Raw genomic sequence first — 18,179 nt, 5'->3', positions numbered from 1 at the left:
GTCTGGTTGATTGTGGCGGGTATGCTTCACTATTTTCTGATATTTTATAGACACAACAATGAATCACTTGTTGTGTCTATAAACCATTCATTGATAGTGGTGTAGTCACTGTATTCATAATGTAAATAATTGTTAGTGGCAGCCGTTGTGTTTACTTCAAAAATAAGATGAAACGTTTAAAAAGAGCATTGTTCTGGTTTGTTTATTGAATAGCTCTTTGCTTTGTGTTGCTGTTTTATAGCTTCCAGTCGGAGTCAGACAATGCTCTGTTACAAGTTATGACCCACTTCTTCTCAATTGACTGTATCCACTGATTAGCTTTCATCTGTCTGGAGTGAAAAGTGGTTTTCCATTCAGCAGAACCTTACAAGACTCCGCTGTTTTGCATGTTTGTTTTTTTTTTATTTTTTTTATGGGGAGTAACGCTGAGAGCTGAGCCTTCTGCAGTTGTTTTTGTCTGAAAGAAGGCAAATGCTAACCTGGGAAAACAAGGGCAACAAGGAAAACAAACACGCTCAGGGGTGATTTTTAGGATTTGTTTTTAATTATTATTATTTTCCCCTGGAAGCCATGCTGGATTTATTACAGTGTCCTTGTGGCAGTTCGAGTCCAGAGACATCTGTCTTGGGGATTCCTCCATTTACAAATGTCAAAGCCAAGTCCCGTCTGTCCCGGGCCAGAGAGTCAAACCTCTCCTGGATGTCATGTTTCGAAAGTGATTATTCTTTTTAAAGTTGCATTGCCGGCTCTAGTGAGTGAGTGTCACATTGTTTACATCGGAACGAAGGCTAGATTTCGACTGCAACATTTTTCGTCCCCGTGTCTGTGTGAAGCAGGGAGTGTTGCAGCAGGCATTGCATGATGAACATGAGGTCGTTAGGAACACTTGATGTAAACCAGACGCCTGTTTTAGCGCTGCTTGGCGCTCGAGGGAGAGACCGAGGAGGAGCAGGCGACAGAGAGGAGGAGGACGTACGGGGCAGATGTGGTCTTGGCAGAGTGAAGCAGATGGGATTGCCATGGCGGCTGATGTGAAAGTAGGTGTAGGGAGGTTTCTGCCAGTTTTACGGAAGAGCCATCATCCACAGAGGACTCAAGGAGGACTGAACTGCAAAATCCAAGCTGGGTTGCATGCTTTGGACTGGGTCCTGCTGCGGTTGGATCCTGTCTTTCAAGCATTATCAGTCACATTGATTTGTCTCTTCAGCATTAGAATCTGGCCTGAATCCTATTTTGTTTTCTTTTTCCTTGTCCTTCCTCTCAATCTGCTGTCAGTGCCTCAGTGTGCTGGCTTTCTTTTCCTCTTGACTTTTTGCCCTCTCGCCTGCCATGTTTCTCAGGATGACCAGACCAGCAGCCAAATCACTCAAAGCAGGCTTGGTTGAAAGACCGAAGTTACTCCTCAATAGATGATTTTCATGCAACATATATCGCCACATCACACGGCTGTACCTGATCCCATGCTCATGCAATTACATATACATTTTTGAGATAGTTAAATGGCTTAATACTGATGTCAATTTATTTCTATTCTGCAGTTGCTGTTAAATTTTCATAGGAAATTGCTGTTTTCCTGCCTTTTTCCTGCCTTTGCCCTGCTTTTCTGTATTCCTGATCTTATCCCTAAGATGTGTGTGTGTGTGTGTGTGTGTGTGTGTGTGTGTGTGCGTGCACCTGATGAATTAGTTTGTTGCTCTCAAAATCATCGAGCACATAGCTGCCTTTACTTGGCAGCTAGCCTGAGGTTGTTTTCCATTGGTTGGATGTAATGTTCTAAAGGCTAGCGGAACTTTCTGTGCCTCGTGGAGCTGTGGCATTTGAAAGTGGATTTGATGGGATTTTTTTTTTCCTTTTGAAAATAAAATTGACACTTCTTTTATATTTTTCCAGCAGATGTTTATAATTGCATTCATGCAACATAGCTGGCTGTTTGCTTAAACTCAGGAAAAGCATAAAAGCTCTCAGCATCTCCTTAAAGCAGCTTTTCAGACCTGCCAGGCTGGCACGGGGCCCACAGTGTCTCTCTTATTTAAGGAAGGAAATCAATGTCATTTCCTATTTTGATAGCTGTGGAATCATCTAAATTTGAAATGTCTTTACCTATCTCCGCATTACAACAGCAAGCCAAGGGCTCACTTAATAATTCAATAAATTTTGATTATCTCTCTTTTGGGTTGGCTTGTGCCTCTCTGGTTGCATGCCAAACTGACATGAAGGGTGGGTCACACCCGGTATTTATTTCATCTGTGCTCAGGCAGAGACAGCACACTCAGGGAGATGTTTGCCGGAGACTTGACTGAAAGGAGCTTAAGTGCTGTAAGATGTGAGCAGTGGCTGTTAATGAGATTAGACCAGCATTCAGGCCAGCGCAGAATGTGATTCAGAAAGCAACCCTGATATGGGTCTAACGGTCTATTCACCCTGAACAACTTAGTACAGGACACTCAGTCCAGTGTGTGACTCGTTTTGGTTCGGTGCAACATAGGAACCAAATAATTAGAGTCCTGTGAGCCGAACATAGTCTAATTGCAGTCTAACTCTTTGCAGGTACAGAACAGAGAAGTGCAGGTTGGCATTGTGTCAGTTGCTTTCTGTGAGCTTAACCACACCAGTTTGGTTATTCCAGCCTGTGTAACAACACAAAAGAGCGACATCAAACACCGTATCTTATTTGCGACAGCATCACCTGAGTATGTGTACTGTACAGGAGGGAGGCTGAAACAGACCGTGGGTGCTAATTCCTTTCCCCCTGCGGTGTTCAAGCAGCGGCTCGCTACAAACAGCAACGGTAACAGTGGGAGAGACATTACTCATGTGAGCATGATCACCTTTGCAGAAGACATGTATTTATGCATTGTATGCTCAGTGTGTGAGCCACAATATGATGTTCCTACATGTGCACGTAGATTTGAAGCCCATAGCTGTCACCTGTTGACTCTGTAGCTGTAGAAATTAACAGTCATTTACTAATGAGGAGAAATAAAATTTTGGTTTTTCCCACTGTACTGAAAACAAAACCCAGGGCGCTGTTGAACTGTGACTCTCTACCGTTACACCCTTAAACCCTGGTATTCAAAGTCAGTGTGCAGATGAACCGAAAGCACCTGAAACCTCCACAGCCTAAAAGTAGGAAGCAGCAGGTTTCTAATTAACCTCTCTCTCCATCAGTGAGGACACTGCTGTGCATGGCCTGTTTGCCATCTTTTGTGACATGATTTTCAGATATCGCTTCGGATTTGACTTCCTGCTTTGCATTCCAGGAAATGTGCATTTTCAGTATCAAGGTGTCCAGTGTGAACTGACAGCTCCTTTTAAAATGGCTTGTGAGAGAGAGAGAGAGCATGTCACACCTCTGCTTCAGTAATTGTTCTTACAAGTGAACGCACAAGACCCTGTTCTTACTTACCTGTTTGTTTGACGAGACACGTAATTGCTCACAACTACATCTGTGTTTATTAGACTTTGTCAAACTGGAATTGCGAGCTGTTTCATAATGTGATCCATTGGGCTGAATTCATTGAGTGCGTTTAGTCGGCGAGCTTGTCACTGTGAAACTGTGCTCAGACTCGATGTCGTCCACACAAACAGTGTATACATATTCATGCTGAAACCTCAGTTTCTCTTGAACTACCTGTGTGAAGAGTCCCTTCTTCAAAACAAATAAATCTTTGCTGTTTGTGGTGTTTGCTGTTTATGAATCTTTTTTTTTCAACTCTTTTACCAGTCAGACCTTTTATGAGTCACATTTTTTTAACTTGAACAAGGTAAAGCTGAGTGACTTGAAAGCTTGATATTGGTGATACAGTGGAATGTGACAATATGTTTGGTGTGACAGTTGGCGCTCGCGTACTTAATCTTGTAAACACTGATGAATATGCCCGTCAGTGACTGTGCCATCTGAACGAGTGTAAGGCTCTTTTATGCCATGCTTCTACCAGCCACAGCAGCAACATGCACCACTCTCACTGTAATTGTAAATGGAGCTTTTGTGCTGTCAAGATAGACATTGTTTGTCATGGATAGTTCTTACAAGTTTGTGAGAATGGCACAAAAACTCTCTAAGCTTTCCACTCCTCTCACATTTCTGTCTCTCTGTCCTTTTTTTTGCTTTCTAGCCGAGGACGACGGGCTATGGGAGCACGGCCTTTCTTACGAATGTCGCACGCTGCTCTTCAAAGCCATCCACAACTTGCTGGAGCGCTGCCTCATGAATCGCAGCTTTGTTCGGATTGGCAAGTGGTTTGTCAAACCCTACGAGAAGGATGAGAAGCCCATCAACAAGAGGTAAGTTGGCTCCGCTCGTTCTGCTGGGTTCCAGGGTTGCCATGGGTCTGGAAAGAACTTGAAAGTATTTGGATTTAGCCGAATGCAATCTCTGACTTCTAGTCTCGTGCGCTCCATCATCTCAGAATCCATCAGGAGCACTGATCCGGTGCCAGGCTTGATACACTCTCTTCCCATCTGTCACTCTCCATGTAGGCTACGAGCGTACAGCGGTTTTGCAGATCGCGGTGCTGCGTCATTGGCTGTTGTGCTCTCTGGTAGGCGTTCCTAGCTCATATATGCGCCTGGTCGTCGAGGCAGCCTGCACTGTTTAGGCTGGTTTGTTCCTGGGTGGTGCCTGGCTTAAAATTTCTATTGCAGTGTAATTAAAGTAAAGCACTTAAGTCTTTGTGTAGCACCGTACTTGGTTACACTGGAATATTTGAACATCTATGCAAATTATTGGCCCTTAATTTTGAAATAGTTTGTGCTTGGAGAGTGCTTGAAAAGTCATTGAAATGTATCATGACAAAAGAGTGGCAGCCCTGGACTTCTTATCCACATTGTCTCTTGTTTGTGGCAGTGCTCTGGGCACTCACCTGCACTCTGGAAATAGGTATTTTCTTGGCTTTTTTTCCTTACCATTGCCCTCTCAGACATGTTATGTCTCTTGTTGTCGGCTGTGATATGGTCTGGTGCGGCTCAGGCTGAGCACTGCTCCAGCAGACACAGGGTTCACAGTTTTTATGTGTAGTGGAGTGTGTAGGCCACTGAACCCACACTTCCAGGGTGAGGGGTTCTGGTCCCACTGGACAGCATTTAATACATGTTCATGTATTTGTATGGCTGCTTTGAATGGAGGCAGATGTTAAATAGCACGTATTGCACCAGGGTTTTCCTGCTCATGTTTTATTTGCGGCTGATCTCGATTTCGGCGTCTTATGATAATAAGTCCTAGACAATCTTTCTTTGATCTAGTCTGTCTTGTTTTTTTAACATTTCAAGTGCACAGTGCAAGCTTAGCTTTGAGTAAAGATGCATAAAACAGTGATTTTTAATCTCCAGCGCTAACAAAATATTGAAGTTCAAAGGCAGTGTTTAACCAGCAGCAGGAGTATGGATGTGTAACTCACCTACTAAATGATGCTGAATTATATGCAAATTGAACTTGTTTTTGAACCCCAAGCAGCTCAGCTTGCTTGCACATAATCATATCATTAGTTCAGTTGAAACTGCTGACTGCTGGTTATTTGTTTTTTGTGCCCCACAGTTAGCGTTCAGGTCGCTTGCTTGCCGGTTGCGTTGCAGTTGTTTTTTAATGGAGAGCAATTGGGCACTTCTGACAGTGACAGTACCCACAGCAAACAAACAAAAGATTGTAAATGCATCAGGCTTTATGCAACTTTATTGATGTATCAGAAATATGTCAGCATTGGCCTCTGTTCGGATCCTGCGGATCAGCTCTGGACATTCCTGCATTGTACACTACATTACAATGGCGATATGAGAGTTTAAAAGCGACTGAAAGAGGTGCTGTTGTGCCAGAGTGCCAGCACTCTCTGGCTCCTATCTCTCCTCTCGCTCTGAGTGTGTTTGTGTACAACTGAGACATCCTCCACCTCCTCTATGCTATCTGCTGAGCTGGATTTCTTGCCCTTGGTGTCTGGGTTTATTGATAAGAGATGGAGACGCGGGTAGTGAGGAGAAAATGACCATAGCAGTTTTTGCCCTGCACCCCCACCAGCTCCCTGGCTCCTCTCACCTCACCCTGTCTCCACACTTCACAGGCAGCTATTGTTTGAGAGCTCAACTTGAGTTTTTTTGTTTTGGTTTGGATTTTCTGCTTGCATGTCTAACAACTGCAGGGCAGTGTTGAATGAGAAAGCAGACAGCAGCCTCTGAACTTTGAAAAAGCTGTAGAATCAAAGAGGCTGCCCCCCCCCCCCATAATACATCTGATAGCTCGCAAAACTACCAGCTGTATGTGCATGTGGCGCCGTGTTATTGTTTCTGGAGTTGTTTAGTTGTCGTTGCCAGATTTCCCAGTCAGGTGACCATGGGGGCCAGGCAGTGACATAATCGTGTGTGTGCGCAGGCCAGTCGCTCTGTCCTGCATAGAAAAGCCCAGAACTGTGTTACCTGCTGTCAGCGTGTCTTTATCATCACCACAATATGGGCTTGGAGATCACAGTTGCCAACTTTAATGTAGACTTTGCATCTGTAGACAATGACTCTCATCTCTCAGGACAAGTATGATAGATTTTCACTTAACTGGCAGAATAATAGACAAAATAAGACTGAAGAACAAGCCACTTCTCTGTACAGCTACATTCATGGCTTGTTTTTAGCTCTATTGCCTCATTACGCAGTACGCTGATCACAGAGGGCCCCAGTCAAGGGAGAAAAAAAAAAAACAACAACAATGGTCTTTTCCTCTGCTCTGGAATTTACAGGCCACCCTCTGTCTGTGTGTCTGCTTCTTTCTCTGCTCCCTCTCCTCACTCGCTCTCCCCTTCCCTCCATCCCCCTCTGCTGTCACGGAGCAGACCGGGCAGGTTATAAATAGTGGTGCAACCACCCTGATTCTTAGTTGTCGTCAAGGATGTTTGTCCTCTCCCTTTGGTGTGTTCTGCTGTGCTCCAGCCACACTGAGATTTCGACAAACAAAGCACCACAAAACTGTGACGGAAATTTACTAGACCCCTTTTGTGTGTGTGCTTTTTTTTTTTCTTTTTGATGTCGCTACTGCGCCCAGACCAGCTGGGTTGACAGTGAAACACTTCCTGGGCTGTTATTGATGGAGGACTGTGGTGTTTGTAGTTATTAAATGGCTCTAATAATGCTCGTTTTGCTTGCTGTTGGACAAAGTAAAGCTAAGTGCAGTGTGATTGGTCACCACTCTTATACTTGCATGTGATCCCGAGCTCTTCTCCCTTCCATGCGTCTTGTCACCATGGAGAGGCTCAACTTTTTCCTACCAGTACTGCTAGAGAGAACTTGGTGTTCACCCCCAGGGAGACTTCATCCTCACGGGTGGCATGACGGCACCTTTTATGCCAGCGCTCAGATCTTACATCATTCGCAGTGACTGGCTGATTCCATAGGGAAGGAAAAGTTCCAGGGAATCCCCCCTCCTCCTCTTATTGTCCAGTGAAAAGAGTCCTTTACTGTTCATTGTTTCACGCCCGTCATTCTTGGATGCTTCTCCTTCCTCCCTAAATGCAGAAACACAAACTAAACTGATTAGTTAACTGTGTTTGCTAACACCACTGCTCATCGGTCTCCTAAGCACCTCGTTCACCTTTCATTGACATGTAGGTCAGGCGCTAGTTAGAATCGCCTCTTCTTCGAAACCAAGTGGATTTGCAGCAATCAAAGTGTCTTTAAGTGCATAATGTCGTTTCCTATGTGACTACAAAATTCTCATAAAATCTATGTGGATAATATTTTTTTTTTTTTAGTGCACAGTCTGGAAAGCCATAGAAAGACACACATTTGAACTGGGGAAAACCCCACCTTGCTGTTCTTATCACCAGCAGGATGAGTGATATTCATCGTTAAATCTCCAGTGGCTATTAATAACCGTTGAAATTTCCCACAGCTTAAGGTGACTATTTTTAGATATCGATGAGCTTGTTTTATTCACCAAACTGTTAAAATCCAAACATGTTCAGTTTATTGTCATATGACTTTAAAAAAAAAGCATCAAATCGTAACATTTGAGCAGCTGGAACCAGCAAATATTTGGTAGTTTTGGAAAATGATTAACAGGGCTAATTGATTATAGAGCTGCAGCAGTTATTAAAAACAAATCAAAATGTCTGTGTTCTTTTGTTAAAAGCTTCTCAAATGAGAAAATTTCAGTGAATTAATATTTTTGAGGTTTGGACCGCTGCTTCGACAAAACCAGACATTAAATGACACCATGTGGGGCTCTCGGCTTTCAGCCCATTGACGAATTAATTTGAATATTTGTCAGATTAGTCGATTATTAAAAGAATATTTACTGCCTTAATCAATTACCAAAATAACTCCTGATTAATACTCTGTCGATCATCTAATCTGTCTTTTTGTGTGTGCCACCCCTTTCAAACCTGTTCATGGAAATCAGCCCCTCTGATCATGAGACAGCCCCTCTGCAGCATCCAAACTCTCCAGTTGGTGGAGGCTGTGGCTAGCTGACAGTGTTCATAACCTCAGCACCAGACCTCAGCCTGTGTTGAAATGCTTACATCACCCCCCCCCCCACCCCCCCCTCGCATTTTAGCCTAAGCGTTGAGCAACAAACTGATTTGTCAGAATCCTTGATAATGTTTTCAAATCAAGACCTTATGAGGAATAAGCCATGTTTTTGCAGACTCTATTTTAATGAGTCTACAAGAATAAATAAAACGTGAAGAGTAATGTTAAAATGACACATTGAATACAAACAGTGTTTTTTTGTTTACGCTTTCCTTAAATAAATGAATGCACATCGGTCGGTTGAAGCCGCTGTTTTCCACGTGAGCTGCAAATGCAGCAGTACGTGTTGATACAGCTGACGGTGATTCTCTTTGTCTGGAGTGCAGGCGGCTCCAAGTTGTGCAGCCTGGTTGTTTCTGTGAACCTTATGCTGCTAGGTAGACTGGCTTCAGGAAACAGAGAGAGCGAACACAAGGGAGGGAGGGAACGAGCAAGGGAGAGCTCCTCTTGGTTGTCATGGCAGCAGGGAAATGCACCATGGGATCGTGTGTTTCCAAGGTGAAGCGGGATGCTCGTGCTCTATTGGTCAGCTTAAGGCAGACTAACTCGTTGACTTGCTCCTAATTGGCTGCGTTACTGAAATGCGGAGCAGCATTAAATCCAGCCTGCTTTGATGTTTCAATTTGATCATGACAAAAGGGATATCATTTCTTTTTATCTGCTTGGTATGCGCTGTGTAATAAAAACAGCATTTACAAGATCTACAATGTACTCCAGCTGCGCTTCAGTCAGGAGAGTGTTGGATTACTACTCCACTGTATTTAAATATGTGTAGTCTGTTGTACATTTAGCTGTTATTGTCTGACTGAAAGCATCATTAACAAATCAAGCCGTTATGAAATGAGGCCAGTGTGCTTCAGCTCATACCAGAAGAGCAAATCATAATGAATGAATGCAAGACGTAGTTACACAAGAACAAATGTGGCTGCATAAACACACGCGACTGTCTGCACTTATGTTATGTGGCTGAGCACATTGTTCCTCTGTTGTTTTGGCCCGATGTTGGGAGGTGAACGTGTGAGTCCTGGTGCGCTGTGGCAGGCGGAAGCAGAGAGCAGCACTCTGTTAAGTAGGACAGTGCAGGATAAAGGGCCACTGCCTCCAGTCTGGGGCTAAAGCGCTAAATTTATCCCCTCCCTGCTCCCAGCACAACAGAAGACACACAGGGAGACAGGCACACAAACATGCTCGTCAACAATCGGCATGCAAGCCAGTCCACACCGACAGCAGTGGAGGAGTTGGCACACAAGCTTTTCATTGGAATTATTGGTATAAGACACAAGGAATGCAGCCAGACAAAGCTGCATGCATATACAGCAGGTAGCGTACATACAGACTCATACAGGACAGCTCAGCACCTCTAAGTACCCCACTCTCAACACTCGACCCCCTGCCCTCTGGGCTTCCCTATGCTTCATCAGTCTCTCTAGCAACAGGAACTCCAGGGAGACTGGGCTGAGGGACCATGTGACCCGGCTCTCTGGATATATCATGTTGCTGGAGAGATCCTGTCCAGAAGATAAATATGGCTCTTAAAGGAAAATACCAGTGTTTTTCATTGGCATGGGCCATTTCCTTAATTGCTGCACAATTAAACATCGTTAATTGTTCATTTCCCATTGCCTCACTTTAGTGTTTCAATTTAAAGCAAAGGTCTTTTGCATCACTGACCCTATGAAGACCTTACAGTTTGCAGCTATCTGCTAATATATCCATTTTAACCATTTGAAATGCCTCAAGAACAACCATGTTATTTGTGTTGACTGCACTGGTTGAAACAATATTTATCCATGAATTTTTGCCTGATTGAAATTAGGGCTTCAGGTAACAATTATTGTCATTATTGATTAATCTACTGATTATTTCATGATAAAGCAACTAATCATTTACTCTGTAAGCTCTGACGTTCATAAGCAAACTGGTACCTAAAAAAATGTTATTGCTCAGTTGACACAGGTGGAGTATGGCTCTCTGTCGTGGTGGACAAGGTATGCCATTTCCAAGTGAATGACTTGGATTAACACGTCATGACACTGTTTGCACAGTGAACAAAACGCTTACACTGTTTCAAGTAGTGTGAAGAAACGAGAGGCCATCAGAAAACACGTAGTACCTTATTGTGAGATTTTTTTGTGAAACCAATTTCCACTGTTGAATGCCTTCCCCATTTCTTCTAATGCCAGCGAGAGGCCCTGAGAGAACAAAGAATTTATCTCTTATTACTACAGTTAACGGGCGTCATCATCTTTTTATGCATTGTGGCACCATATTTGTGTCAGCAGTGGAAGTCAAGGGGAGCAGAAGGGACAAATGTCACTTTTCATGGAGGGAATCCTTTGTCCTTACGTTTCCTCGGTTCCCTGTTTTTTTACACCCTCCTGCCTCCTCCTCAGCCGCTGTACACTGCATTCCTCCCATTTTCCCATGTGACCAGAGGCTACGGCAGAGTATGGGGCCAAGCGAAGGTCTGAAGAAGTCGTCATAGTTAATCCACCGGGCGTCACTCCCCCCTCGTCTCCCCCTCCCTTGCTCTCTGTCCCTCTCTAAGTAACTGTGATTCATGTGGTACTGTCTTTAATCCAGAGGTTCAGACAGATGGCCACATTTAAAGGTCCACTCTGTAGGATTCCAGGGAAATGGAATATGACAATCATAATTCTGTTATCATTTGTGTATAATCATCTGAAAATAAAATCAGTGTGTTTATTAGGAGCTACGGTAGCCCAGAACAGACATGCAAACACACTTTGCCTTTTTTAGGGGAGGGTGAGGTGAGGTGTCTTCAGCTGGTTGCAGTCTGCAACCTCACCACTTGAGGTCACTAAATTATACACACTGGACCTTTAAAGCTAATCACTTGTGTTGTGTTAGTTATTTCACGTCATCATTGTAGAACGTATGGTGGCTCCAAACAGTTACTCCAAAGTTACTCCAAACAGATCCGTGCAAGCCACCTGTAGGTTTTCAGCTCACATTCACCGCATAGGCTGATAATGCATCTAAAGAATCCTTCAGCACTTGAGGGTTCTTTACATGGAGCTCTGGATCTGTGTCGTCGTGTTCCTTCTCACTGTGTAGACATCAGCTGAAACCACTCATGGTTCATCCTCTGTCTTCAAAGCTCAGTTGGTGTAACGCATGCTTCTTTTTCCGTGTTAATGAAAGTGGATTGAAATCGCTTACATGATCAGAAATATTTGTCATGTTTAATTTGAAGTAATGAAGGCAATGTCATGCAGTTCAAGTGGAGGGAGGCAGAACGCTTTTTAACGTGGAGTCTGTTGGAATACAGTTTTGTTGTTTCAACCTGCTCAGCTGATTGAAGTCTGTCATCCATTGTTTTCTAGTTTCATTATTAGGACACAAATGCAAGCAGTTGCTCCAATGTGCTGTTTTGATTATCTGCGTTCCCTCTCTGCTGCACTCTTGGTTCAATCCTGTGTTAATGCCCAGCATTGTTTGAGAGTGTGATTAGTGTAACAGATGTTTCCAAAGTGTCAACAACAACGAGCAAGCTTCCACTGGCATGCACAGAGCATAAAGGACAGCTATTTCTACACCAAGAGATGTTAACCCCACATGTTGTTTGAAACTGGTCTTGATTAGTCACCTTTCTCTCATTGTGCTTCGGCCAACACACATAGCTAATTTAGAAAAAGATAAACAGTCATATCTGAAAAGTGGAAGGGAGTATGCTGTCTGTCTTGTGTTCCCTTAATTTGACAAAAATTAACCTGATGCTGAAGTCTAATTTAACCACAGAGCTGCATAAAACCCGCAAACTCGGCCATGGCATTTAGTTACATTTCCATGTAATATGTCACAGCTAGTAGTCAAAATTTAAACCACACTAACTGCAGTATAACACGATTTTCAAAAAGCCTTTCAGCTAATTTGAAAAAAAAAAAAAAAAAGAGGCCAAAGTAGGCCTCGCCTTTGTGGGTTAACTGCAGAAGCCCAGCTTTAATCCAGGATGAGGCTGACTAATTGGCCATGGCTCTGGATGATGAACCTTTATTATTACAGCCGCACAACTCCTATTACTAAGGGCATGATGACCTAATGACTCAGTGTGAGCATGGCTTAAAACAGGCTTAAATTTCCACCCTTTTTACATGCTATACGTTTGTCACTGACGGGTTTATAGGATGCCGTATGCTGCACAGTTCAAGAGAAGGATTGTTTGCAAGCGTGTTATGCTCTCTGTATAGAGTGCATATTTTGACAATTAAATGCATATCACACTGCAGTGATATACTAAGTGCCTCTTTCACAAGAAGGAACAGATGTCGCATCGCGATGAAGTTGCAACGTGATTATGCGAGCATGGTAATGAGCATAATTGCTGGAATATTTTTTTCACAAGAGCAAAAGTGTCTGGCTCAGATTGAGACAGTTTGCTTTTTAGCTGACAGCAGGTGTATTAGAGGAACCCTGGGGTGTGTGTGTGTGTGTGTGCGTGTGTGTTGGAACTTGACTTGTTGTCAGGGTTATGTCAGTATTATCTTTGGGTCGGCTCTGGCTGTATCTGTGTGTGGCTATGATAGACTTGTAGAGGATCGGATTTCTCCTCTTTTTGTGGACTTGTCGTTCTGTCTCTTTCCATTCCTCTCTCCCTTCCAAGTTTAATCTGACATATATAAAGAGGCTCACCCCCCCACCCCCCACCCCTTCTCCATTTGTGGCAGAGGGAAATCAATTCAAAGTAATAGAGCTCTGAGTGTGTGTAAGTGAATGTGCTGGCCTTAAGAGTTTCAGTTTAGTGTTTCCTCCAGCACCTACTCTCCTGTGTGAACTGTGTGCTAAAGCCGGCGCTGCTGCGTCTCTCAGGGCTCTGTGTGTTTGTGTGAGCTTGTGTTACTTTGGCAGCAGACAGTGCTGTTGTTTCCCAGTGGTCAGGTGGCTAGACAGTAGGGAGGATTATATCAGCCTGGAAGTGTGTCCTCTAATTCAGTGCTGTTTACCACCTTCATTCTTTTTGCCTTGCTATCTTTCCTCCCTTATTTGTCTTGTCTTTCACTCTTGAGCACAGTGCCACCTCATTATTTCATGGAAATATGTACCATTGTTGTGGATTAGCATGTTTCTTGTCCCGTGTCAATTCCTAATGTGGCTTTGATATGAAAGTCAAATTTGCACTGCCTTGAAATATTCTGCTGATGGGTAATTCATGTAAACAATAATCCGAACTCCATGGTACCAGTGTTGTTCAGGAAAAATGGCCTCCTTGCTCCTTTGTAGAAAAGGTTTCAATCAATAACCATGCTGTCTTTCGCGTGTCTGTCCACAGCCAGTTCATCCTTGTTTGCGTGGCGGCTGATTGTTATCGTAAGCTTTAATTCCAGCAACATTGTTTAGTAATGTTGTGCCAGAAAGCGTGCCCGTGCCAGCAAGCAGTGTCGCTGCAGCAGCACATGACCAGTCAAAACATGTTTACATGCCCCAGTTCGGAACAACAAGCTGCTGCAAATGGCAGATATCCACATACAAGGCAGACCAGAGGTGACTGCTGTATCCAGTAATGCGAAATGACCAGAGATGGAAGGGTGACTCTTCCCAGCAGCAGGGGCACTTGCTGCCGTTGTTGTTGTGCTGAGGAAGTGTACATCAGCTCAGCGGAAGCTCGGTTCTTAGAGCGTGGCCAGCCAAGCCCAACAAACATCTGTGGAATGTCACAGCTCTGCAGCCTCCTTCCTTTTTCTGCCCTCTCTGTCTTCATATCTTCCCCCCAAACTGTCCAGACTCTGTGGCTTCCATTTGACTTTTGATTCACCTTAAGTCAAGTTTGATATTGCCTCTGTAGCTGTGTGTGTATGCCTGAAAAGAAGAGCAGCTTCACATAGAATACGTTCAGCAGCTCGTGGTCAGGGACAGAGTTCGGTCATCTTGTGACACTATTTATTATTATAATTATTATTGCAACAAGATAATACTCAGACTGAGCAAAAGAGGACTGATAAAATAGTGCAGGGATGCATAAAAGTTACATCAAGCTGGCGACTGATGAATTGCCGAACTTGGGTGTTAATATTTGCTGATTAATCGGCTATTTTCTTTTTCCCGCTCCAAGCCATCGCTATTATATCGCCCTTTCAAAATCCACCATCGGCTGACCTGCAGTCACAGTATCTCAAGAACAGAATCAACATGTTTTAGAACAGTGAAGCAAATTTGACAGGACTAAGGAACTAAAGCTCAATGAAAATGCCACTAATGCATGACAATTTGGCAGGAACATCATAATCCTCTGATAGAAAAATTACAGTGTACATGAATTTCCAGCAGCTCAGACAGTACATGAATGAAGTGGGATGCTCGGTCCCTGTAGGTTTACATGGGCAACTGCTTTTGCTGCTATTTGCTGCAACAACATGCCACAAATGAATCTGCTGGCAGTCCTCATCAAGATACCTCGGCGAAGATAGCGAGATGGTGTTACTCACAGAGTCATTGTTTTATTCAGAGAGAACAGTGTGCTTTCTTTCCATTGCTGTTGTCCACCATTTATGTGAAAAAGTAAAACAGGTTTTCAGCAGATAATTCTTTCAAGGACGCAGGTTTGAGTGAATAGAGCTGATTTCTTTAAGGCAGATCAGCCATCTTGATCATTTAATTTGGCTTATTTGAGTCAATTAGTTGAGATACCGAAAATTAATCACCTACCGTTTTGATAATCAATAAACCAAATTCACTCGTTCCTGTTCTTCCATTGTAATGATTCTCTGCTCTTCTCTGTTTGACTTCACTTTGAACTCAATATATTTGGGTTTTGAACTGGAGGTCAGACAAAACAAGGCATTTGAAGCCGTCACCTTGGACTAGAGAGTTTGGGATTTATAGCAAACAGTGGAAACGATGCAGAATATAGTGACCAGTGCGGTTTAGAAATGTTTGAAGAAACTAAAAGGCAGCGTTTTGTTCTGTTTCGGTTTGTCGGTGTTGCTTCAGTGAGTAAGCTCTGAGATGAAGTGAAATGTCAAAAAGGCCTGTTCTGTGTACTGTTAAGAAACAAGCTGGAAAACCTCTTTGTAAATAAATGCCATGTCAAAACTTGAGGGTGGTGAAATGGCTGATCATCTGCCTGTGTGCTGCACAGCAGACTGTCCCCGTAACGCTGATGGAGGTTGTCAGCCCCGCTCGGCTCGCTCACTCGCTCCCTGCCGCCACACAGGTCGCCGCTGGCCTTTGGCACCTCATTTCCATGGCATGCCAGCTGAAGGCAAATGTGCCCACCTGCCCTCCTTTGTATGTGGCCCCGCTTCAAATCCTCACTGGACTATCTTATTGTCTCCTCACCCAGCCAAAGGCCACTGGCCATTTGCATCTGAGAGGTGGGGCAGGGAGTGCCTCTGCGGACACTCGCAGTGGAGTGTGAGCGAGTGTGTGTGTGTGTGCCGTGTGGTGAAGGAGGGGGGAAAAGTAGAGCAGATCACAGAGCAGCCCAGTCTATTTGCCACTTAATAGATGAAGAGCAGAGGAGAGGGGAGTGGGAGGAAAGGTGGAGACAGCGAGAGAAAAGATGATTAAAAGATCTTTGGCTTTTTGTCAGGCTACAACGGCAACCCTCCCTCCTTCTCAACACGACTGAGAGAGAGATGGAGATAAAAGTCAAGTCCCACACATCTAGTTAATGAACATGATTTTCTGACAAATATCTAGCTGTTATCTAGAGTATTTTTGCTACACTGCAACCTGCTGTGTCTCTCCATTGTCAAAATGAGGCGTTTAACTCCTCTAATAATAGAGCAAACAAACGAGATGAGAAATCTTTAGTTGTTTAAAAAGGGATTTCTGTGACCATTAGCTCATGCACGGCGTTCTGCTGACAGGTGGTGTTTTAATCACGCTTTCTGTGGCGCTCAACACTGGCCTTGGGTTTTGGCCTTTTTTCCAAGTGCACGCGGTATCTCGCTGAAGGGGAGCTGACATTCTGAAATCCCCAAGAACCTGAGTCTTCAGGCAGGTTCGACACACTTTAACAGACACAGCGTATCATGGAGTAGGCCCCCGAGGGGTCCCCCAGGAGGTTCTTGGGGACCCTTAGGCAAAGTAAGAAATTGTTTTCAAATGAAATCATAATTTCATTAGAATTTAATTTGGAGTTGAGGCCCACAGGGAACGTCCTCGTTCATTTAAAGGAGCAGTTTGGGAAGTTTTGAACGGATTAAGCTAACGAGATGTAGTGTGTGAGGCAGTGAGCGTTCGGGGTGCTGCCTGCTGGATTTTGTTACCTGTGGACAGAGCCAGACAAGCCGTGTCCCTCTGGTTTTATGCTCAGCTAAGGTGACTGGCTGCTCGCGGTAGCTTCATCTTGACTGTGCAAACATGAGAGTGCTATCCATCTTCTTGTCAACCTCTCAGCAAAGAAACTAATAAGTTAAACTATTGCTTTAAGATTTCACCTTATCTACCCCAACATGTGAGTGTATTACTTAATGACAACCAGAAGCTTTTGTCAAACTGTTCTGAAATCTGTCTGTAATGATATATAGGGGAAATGCTTGTTGAATCAGTGTTTCGGCTTCCCCATGCCTACACTTGACCTGCTCACCTAATCTCAGCTACCACATACACACTTCCCCACCATGCTCAGCAGCTGTTGTTTGCCAGTGTATGTGTAGCCCACATGCCGGGTTGTGTGTGCGTGTTGTGTTTGCCTCACCAGCATGCCATGGATGTTTGTGGAAGATTTGAATTTGGCACGATGCTGCGTGTTAGTGTGTGTCACGTGCGTGTGGTCATGCTACTGTTGTTTTTGTTGATGTTTCGGTGCTTCCTTGGCCAAGTGCTAACCGAGCACCTGTTGATATTTGAGCCACCCCTCTGTCGGCAGTCACTCTGCGACTCAATGCTCTAAATGTTCAGGTGGGTCAATAGATTCTAAAAATAACATTTAATGAGGCTGACATGTAGGACTATTTCCAGTTTTCATGTTATCTTGGGAAAAAGTAAAAACACCTTCCAATAACTGCTAATTTGCTGTTTATACAAGTAGACAAACATTTGATTTCAGAATCATTAACTGACATTTAAGTATGTAAAGTGATATTTTCATATAGAGCAAGTCGTCCTCTAATCGCTACTGGATAGTAATGTGATCATTTAGCATGTGACGCTTTTAATGCCAACAGCTGGCATGCCTGATAATCTTCTTAACCTATCAGCTGACACCGGCAGAGCAATCTGTACAATCACATTTGTAAAGAATTGATTTGAACCTGGCGTGATGCTGTGTGGCAGAGTTGTGGTGTACTTCGGCCTGTCGAGCCACAGATGGCAGCCCTCTACCTCGAGTTTACAAGTGCCCTGCAAACACAGATGTGTGTGAATGTGTAGTGTCAGGTTTCCTCTGCGTTTGAGAGGGGAACGGTAGACCGCAGTCCCATTGACGTCTGCAGAAAGCAACACATTTCGTTTCTCTTTCACTTGCTTTTCCTTTGCTCCCTTGTCCCTTCTCTCGGCCATTTCGCCACCATGTGCATTAATACGGTAATAGCAGGATGCTTGTAATGACAATATAGACAACAATGTTCTCATCCCCTGACGGGTTAACCAGCCCATCCATCTCCCCAAAAAATGTGCTTTAATCTTTTCACAATAGCATTAAATTTCCTCAGCGCCCCTCGCCAGCCTCAGTCTCAGTCCAAGTTATGCTAATGAGGAGAGCTCATGCC

The 18,179-nt window shown here is 43.9% G+C and overlaps 1 protein-coding gene across 1 annotated transcript in view; it reads left to right on the top strand.

Moving 5' to 3' along the window:
- med13a (mediator complex subunit 13a) overlaps positions 1–18,179 on the top strand; it is a 68,018-nt gene that overhangs the window by 16,025 nt on the left and 33,814 nt on the right. Inside the window, exon 3 of the mRNA XM_076750196.1 lies at positions 4,116–4,284. Coding sequence (XP_076606311.1) covers positions 4,116–4,284 — 169 coding nt within the window. The remainder of the gene's footprint in view (positions 1–4,115; positions 4,285–18,179) is intronic.

Source organism: Chaetodon auriga, chromosome 15, assembly GCF_051107435.1.
Source record: "Chaetodon auriga isolate fChaAug3 chromosome 15, fChaAug3.hap1, whole genome shotgun sequence".
In the NCBI taxonomy this organism is placed as follows: Eukaryota; Metazoa; Chordata; class Actinopteri; order Chaetodontiformes; family Chaetodontidae; genus Chaetodon; species Chaetodon auriga.
Note: the sequence above shows the minus strand (reverse complement) of the source record. Positions and strands in the feature narration are given on the sequence as shown.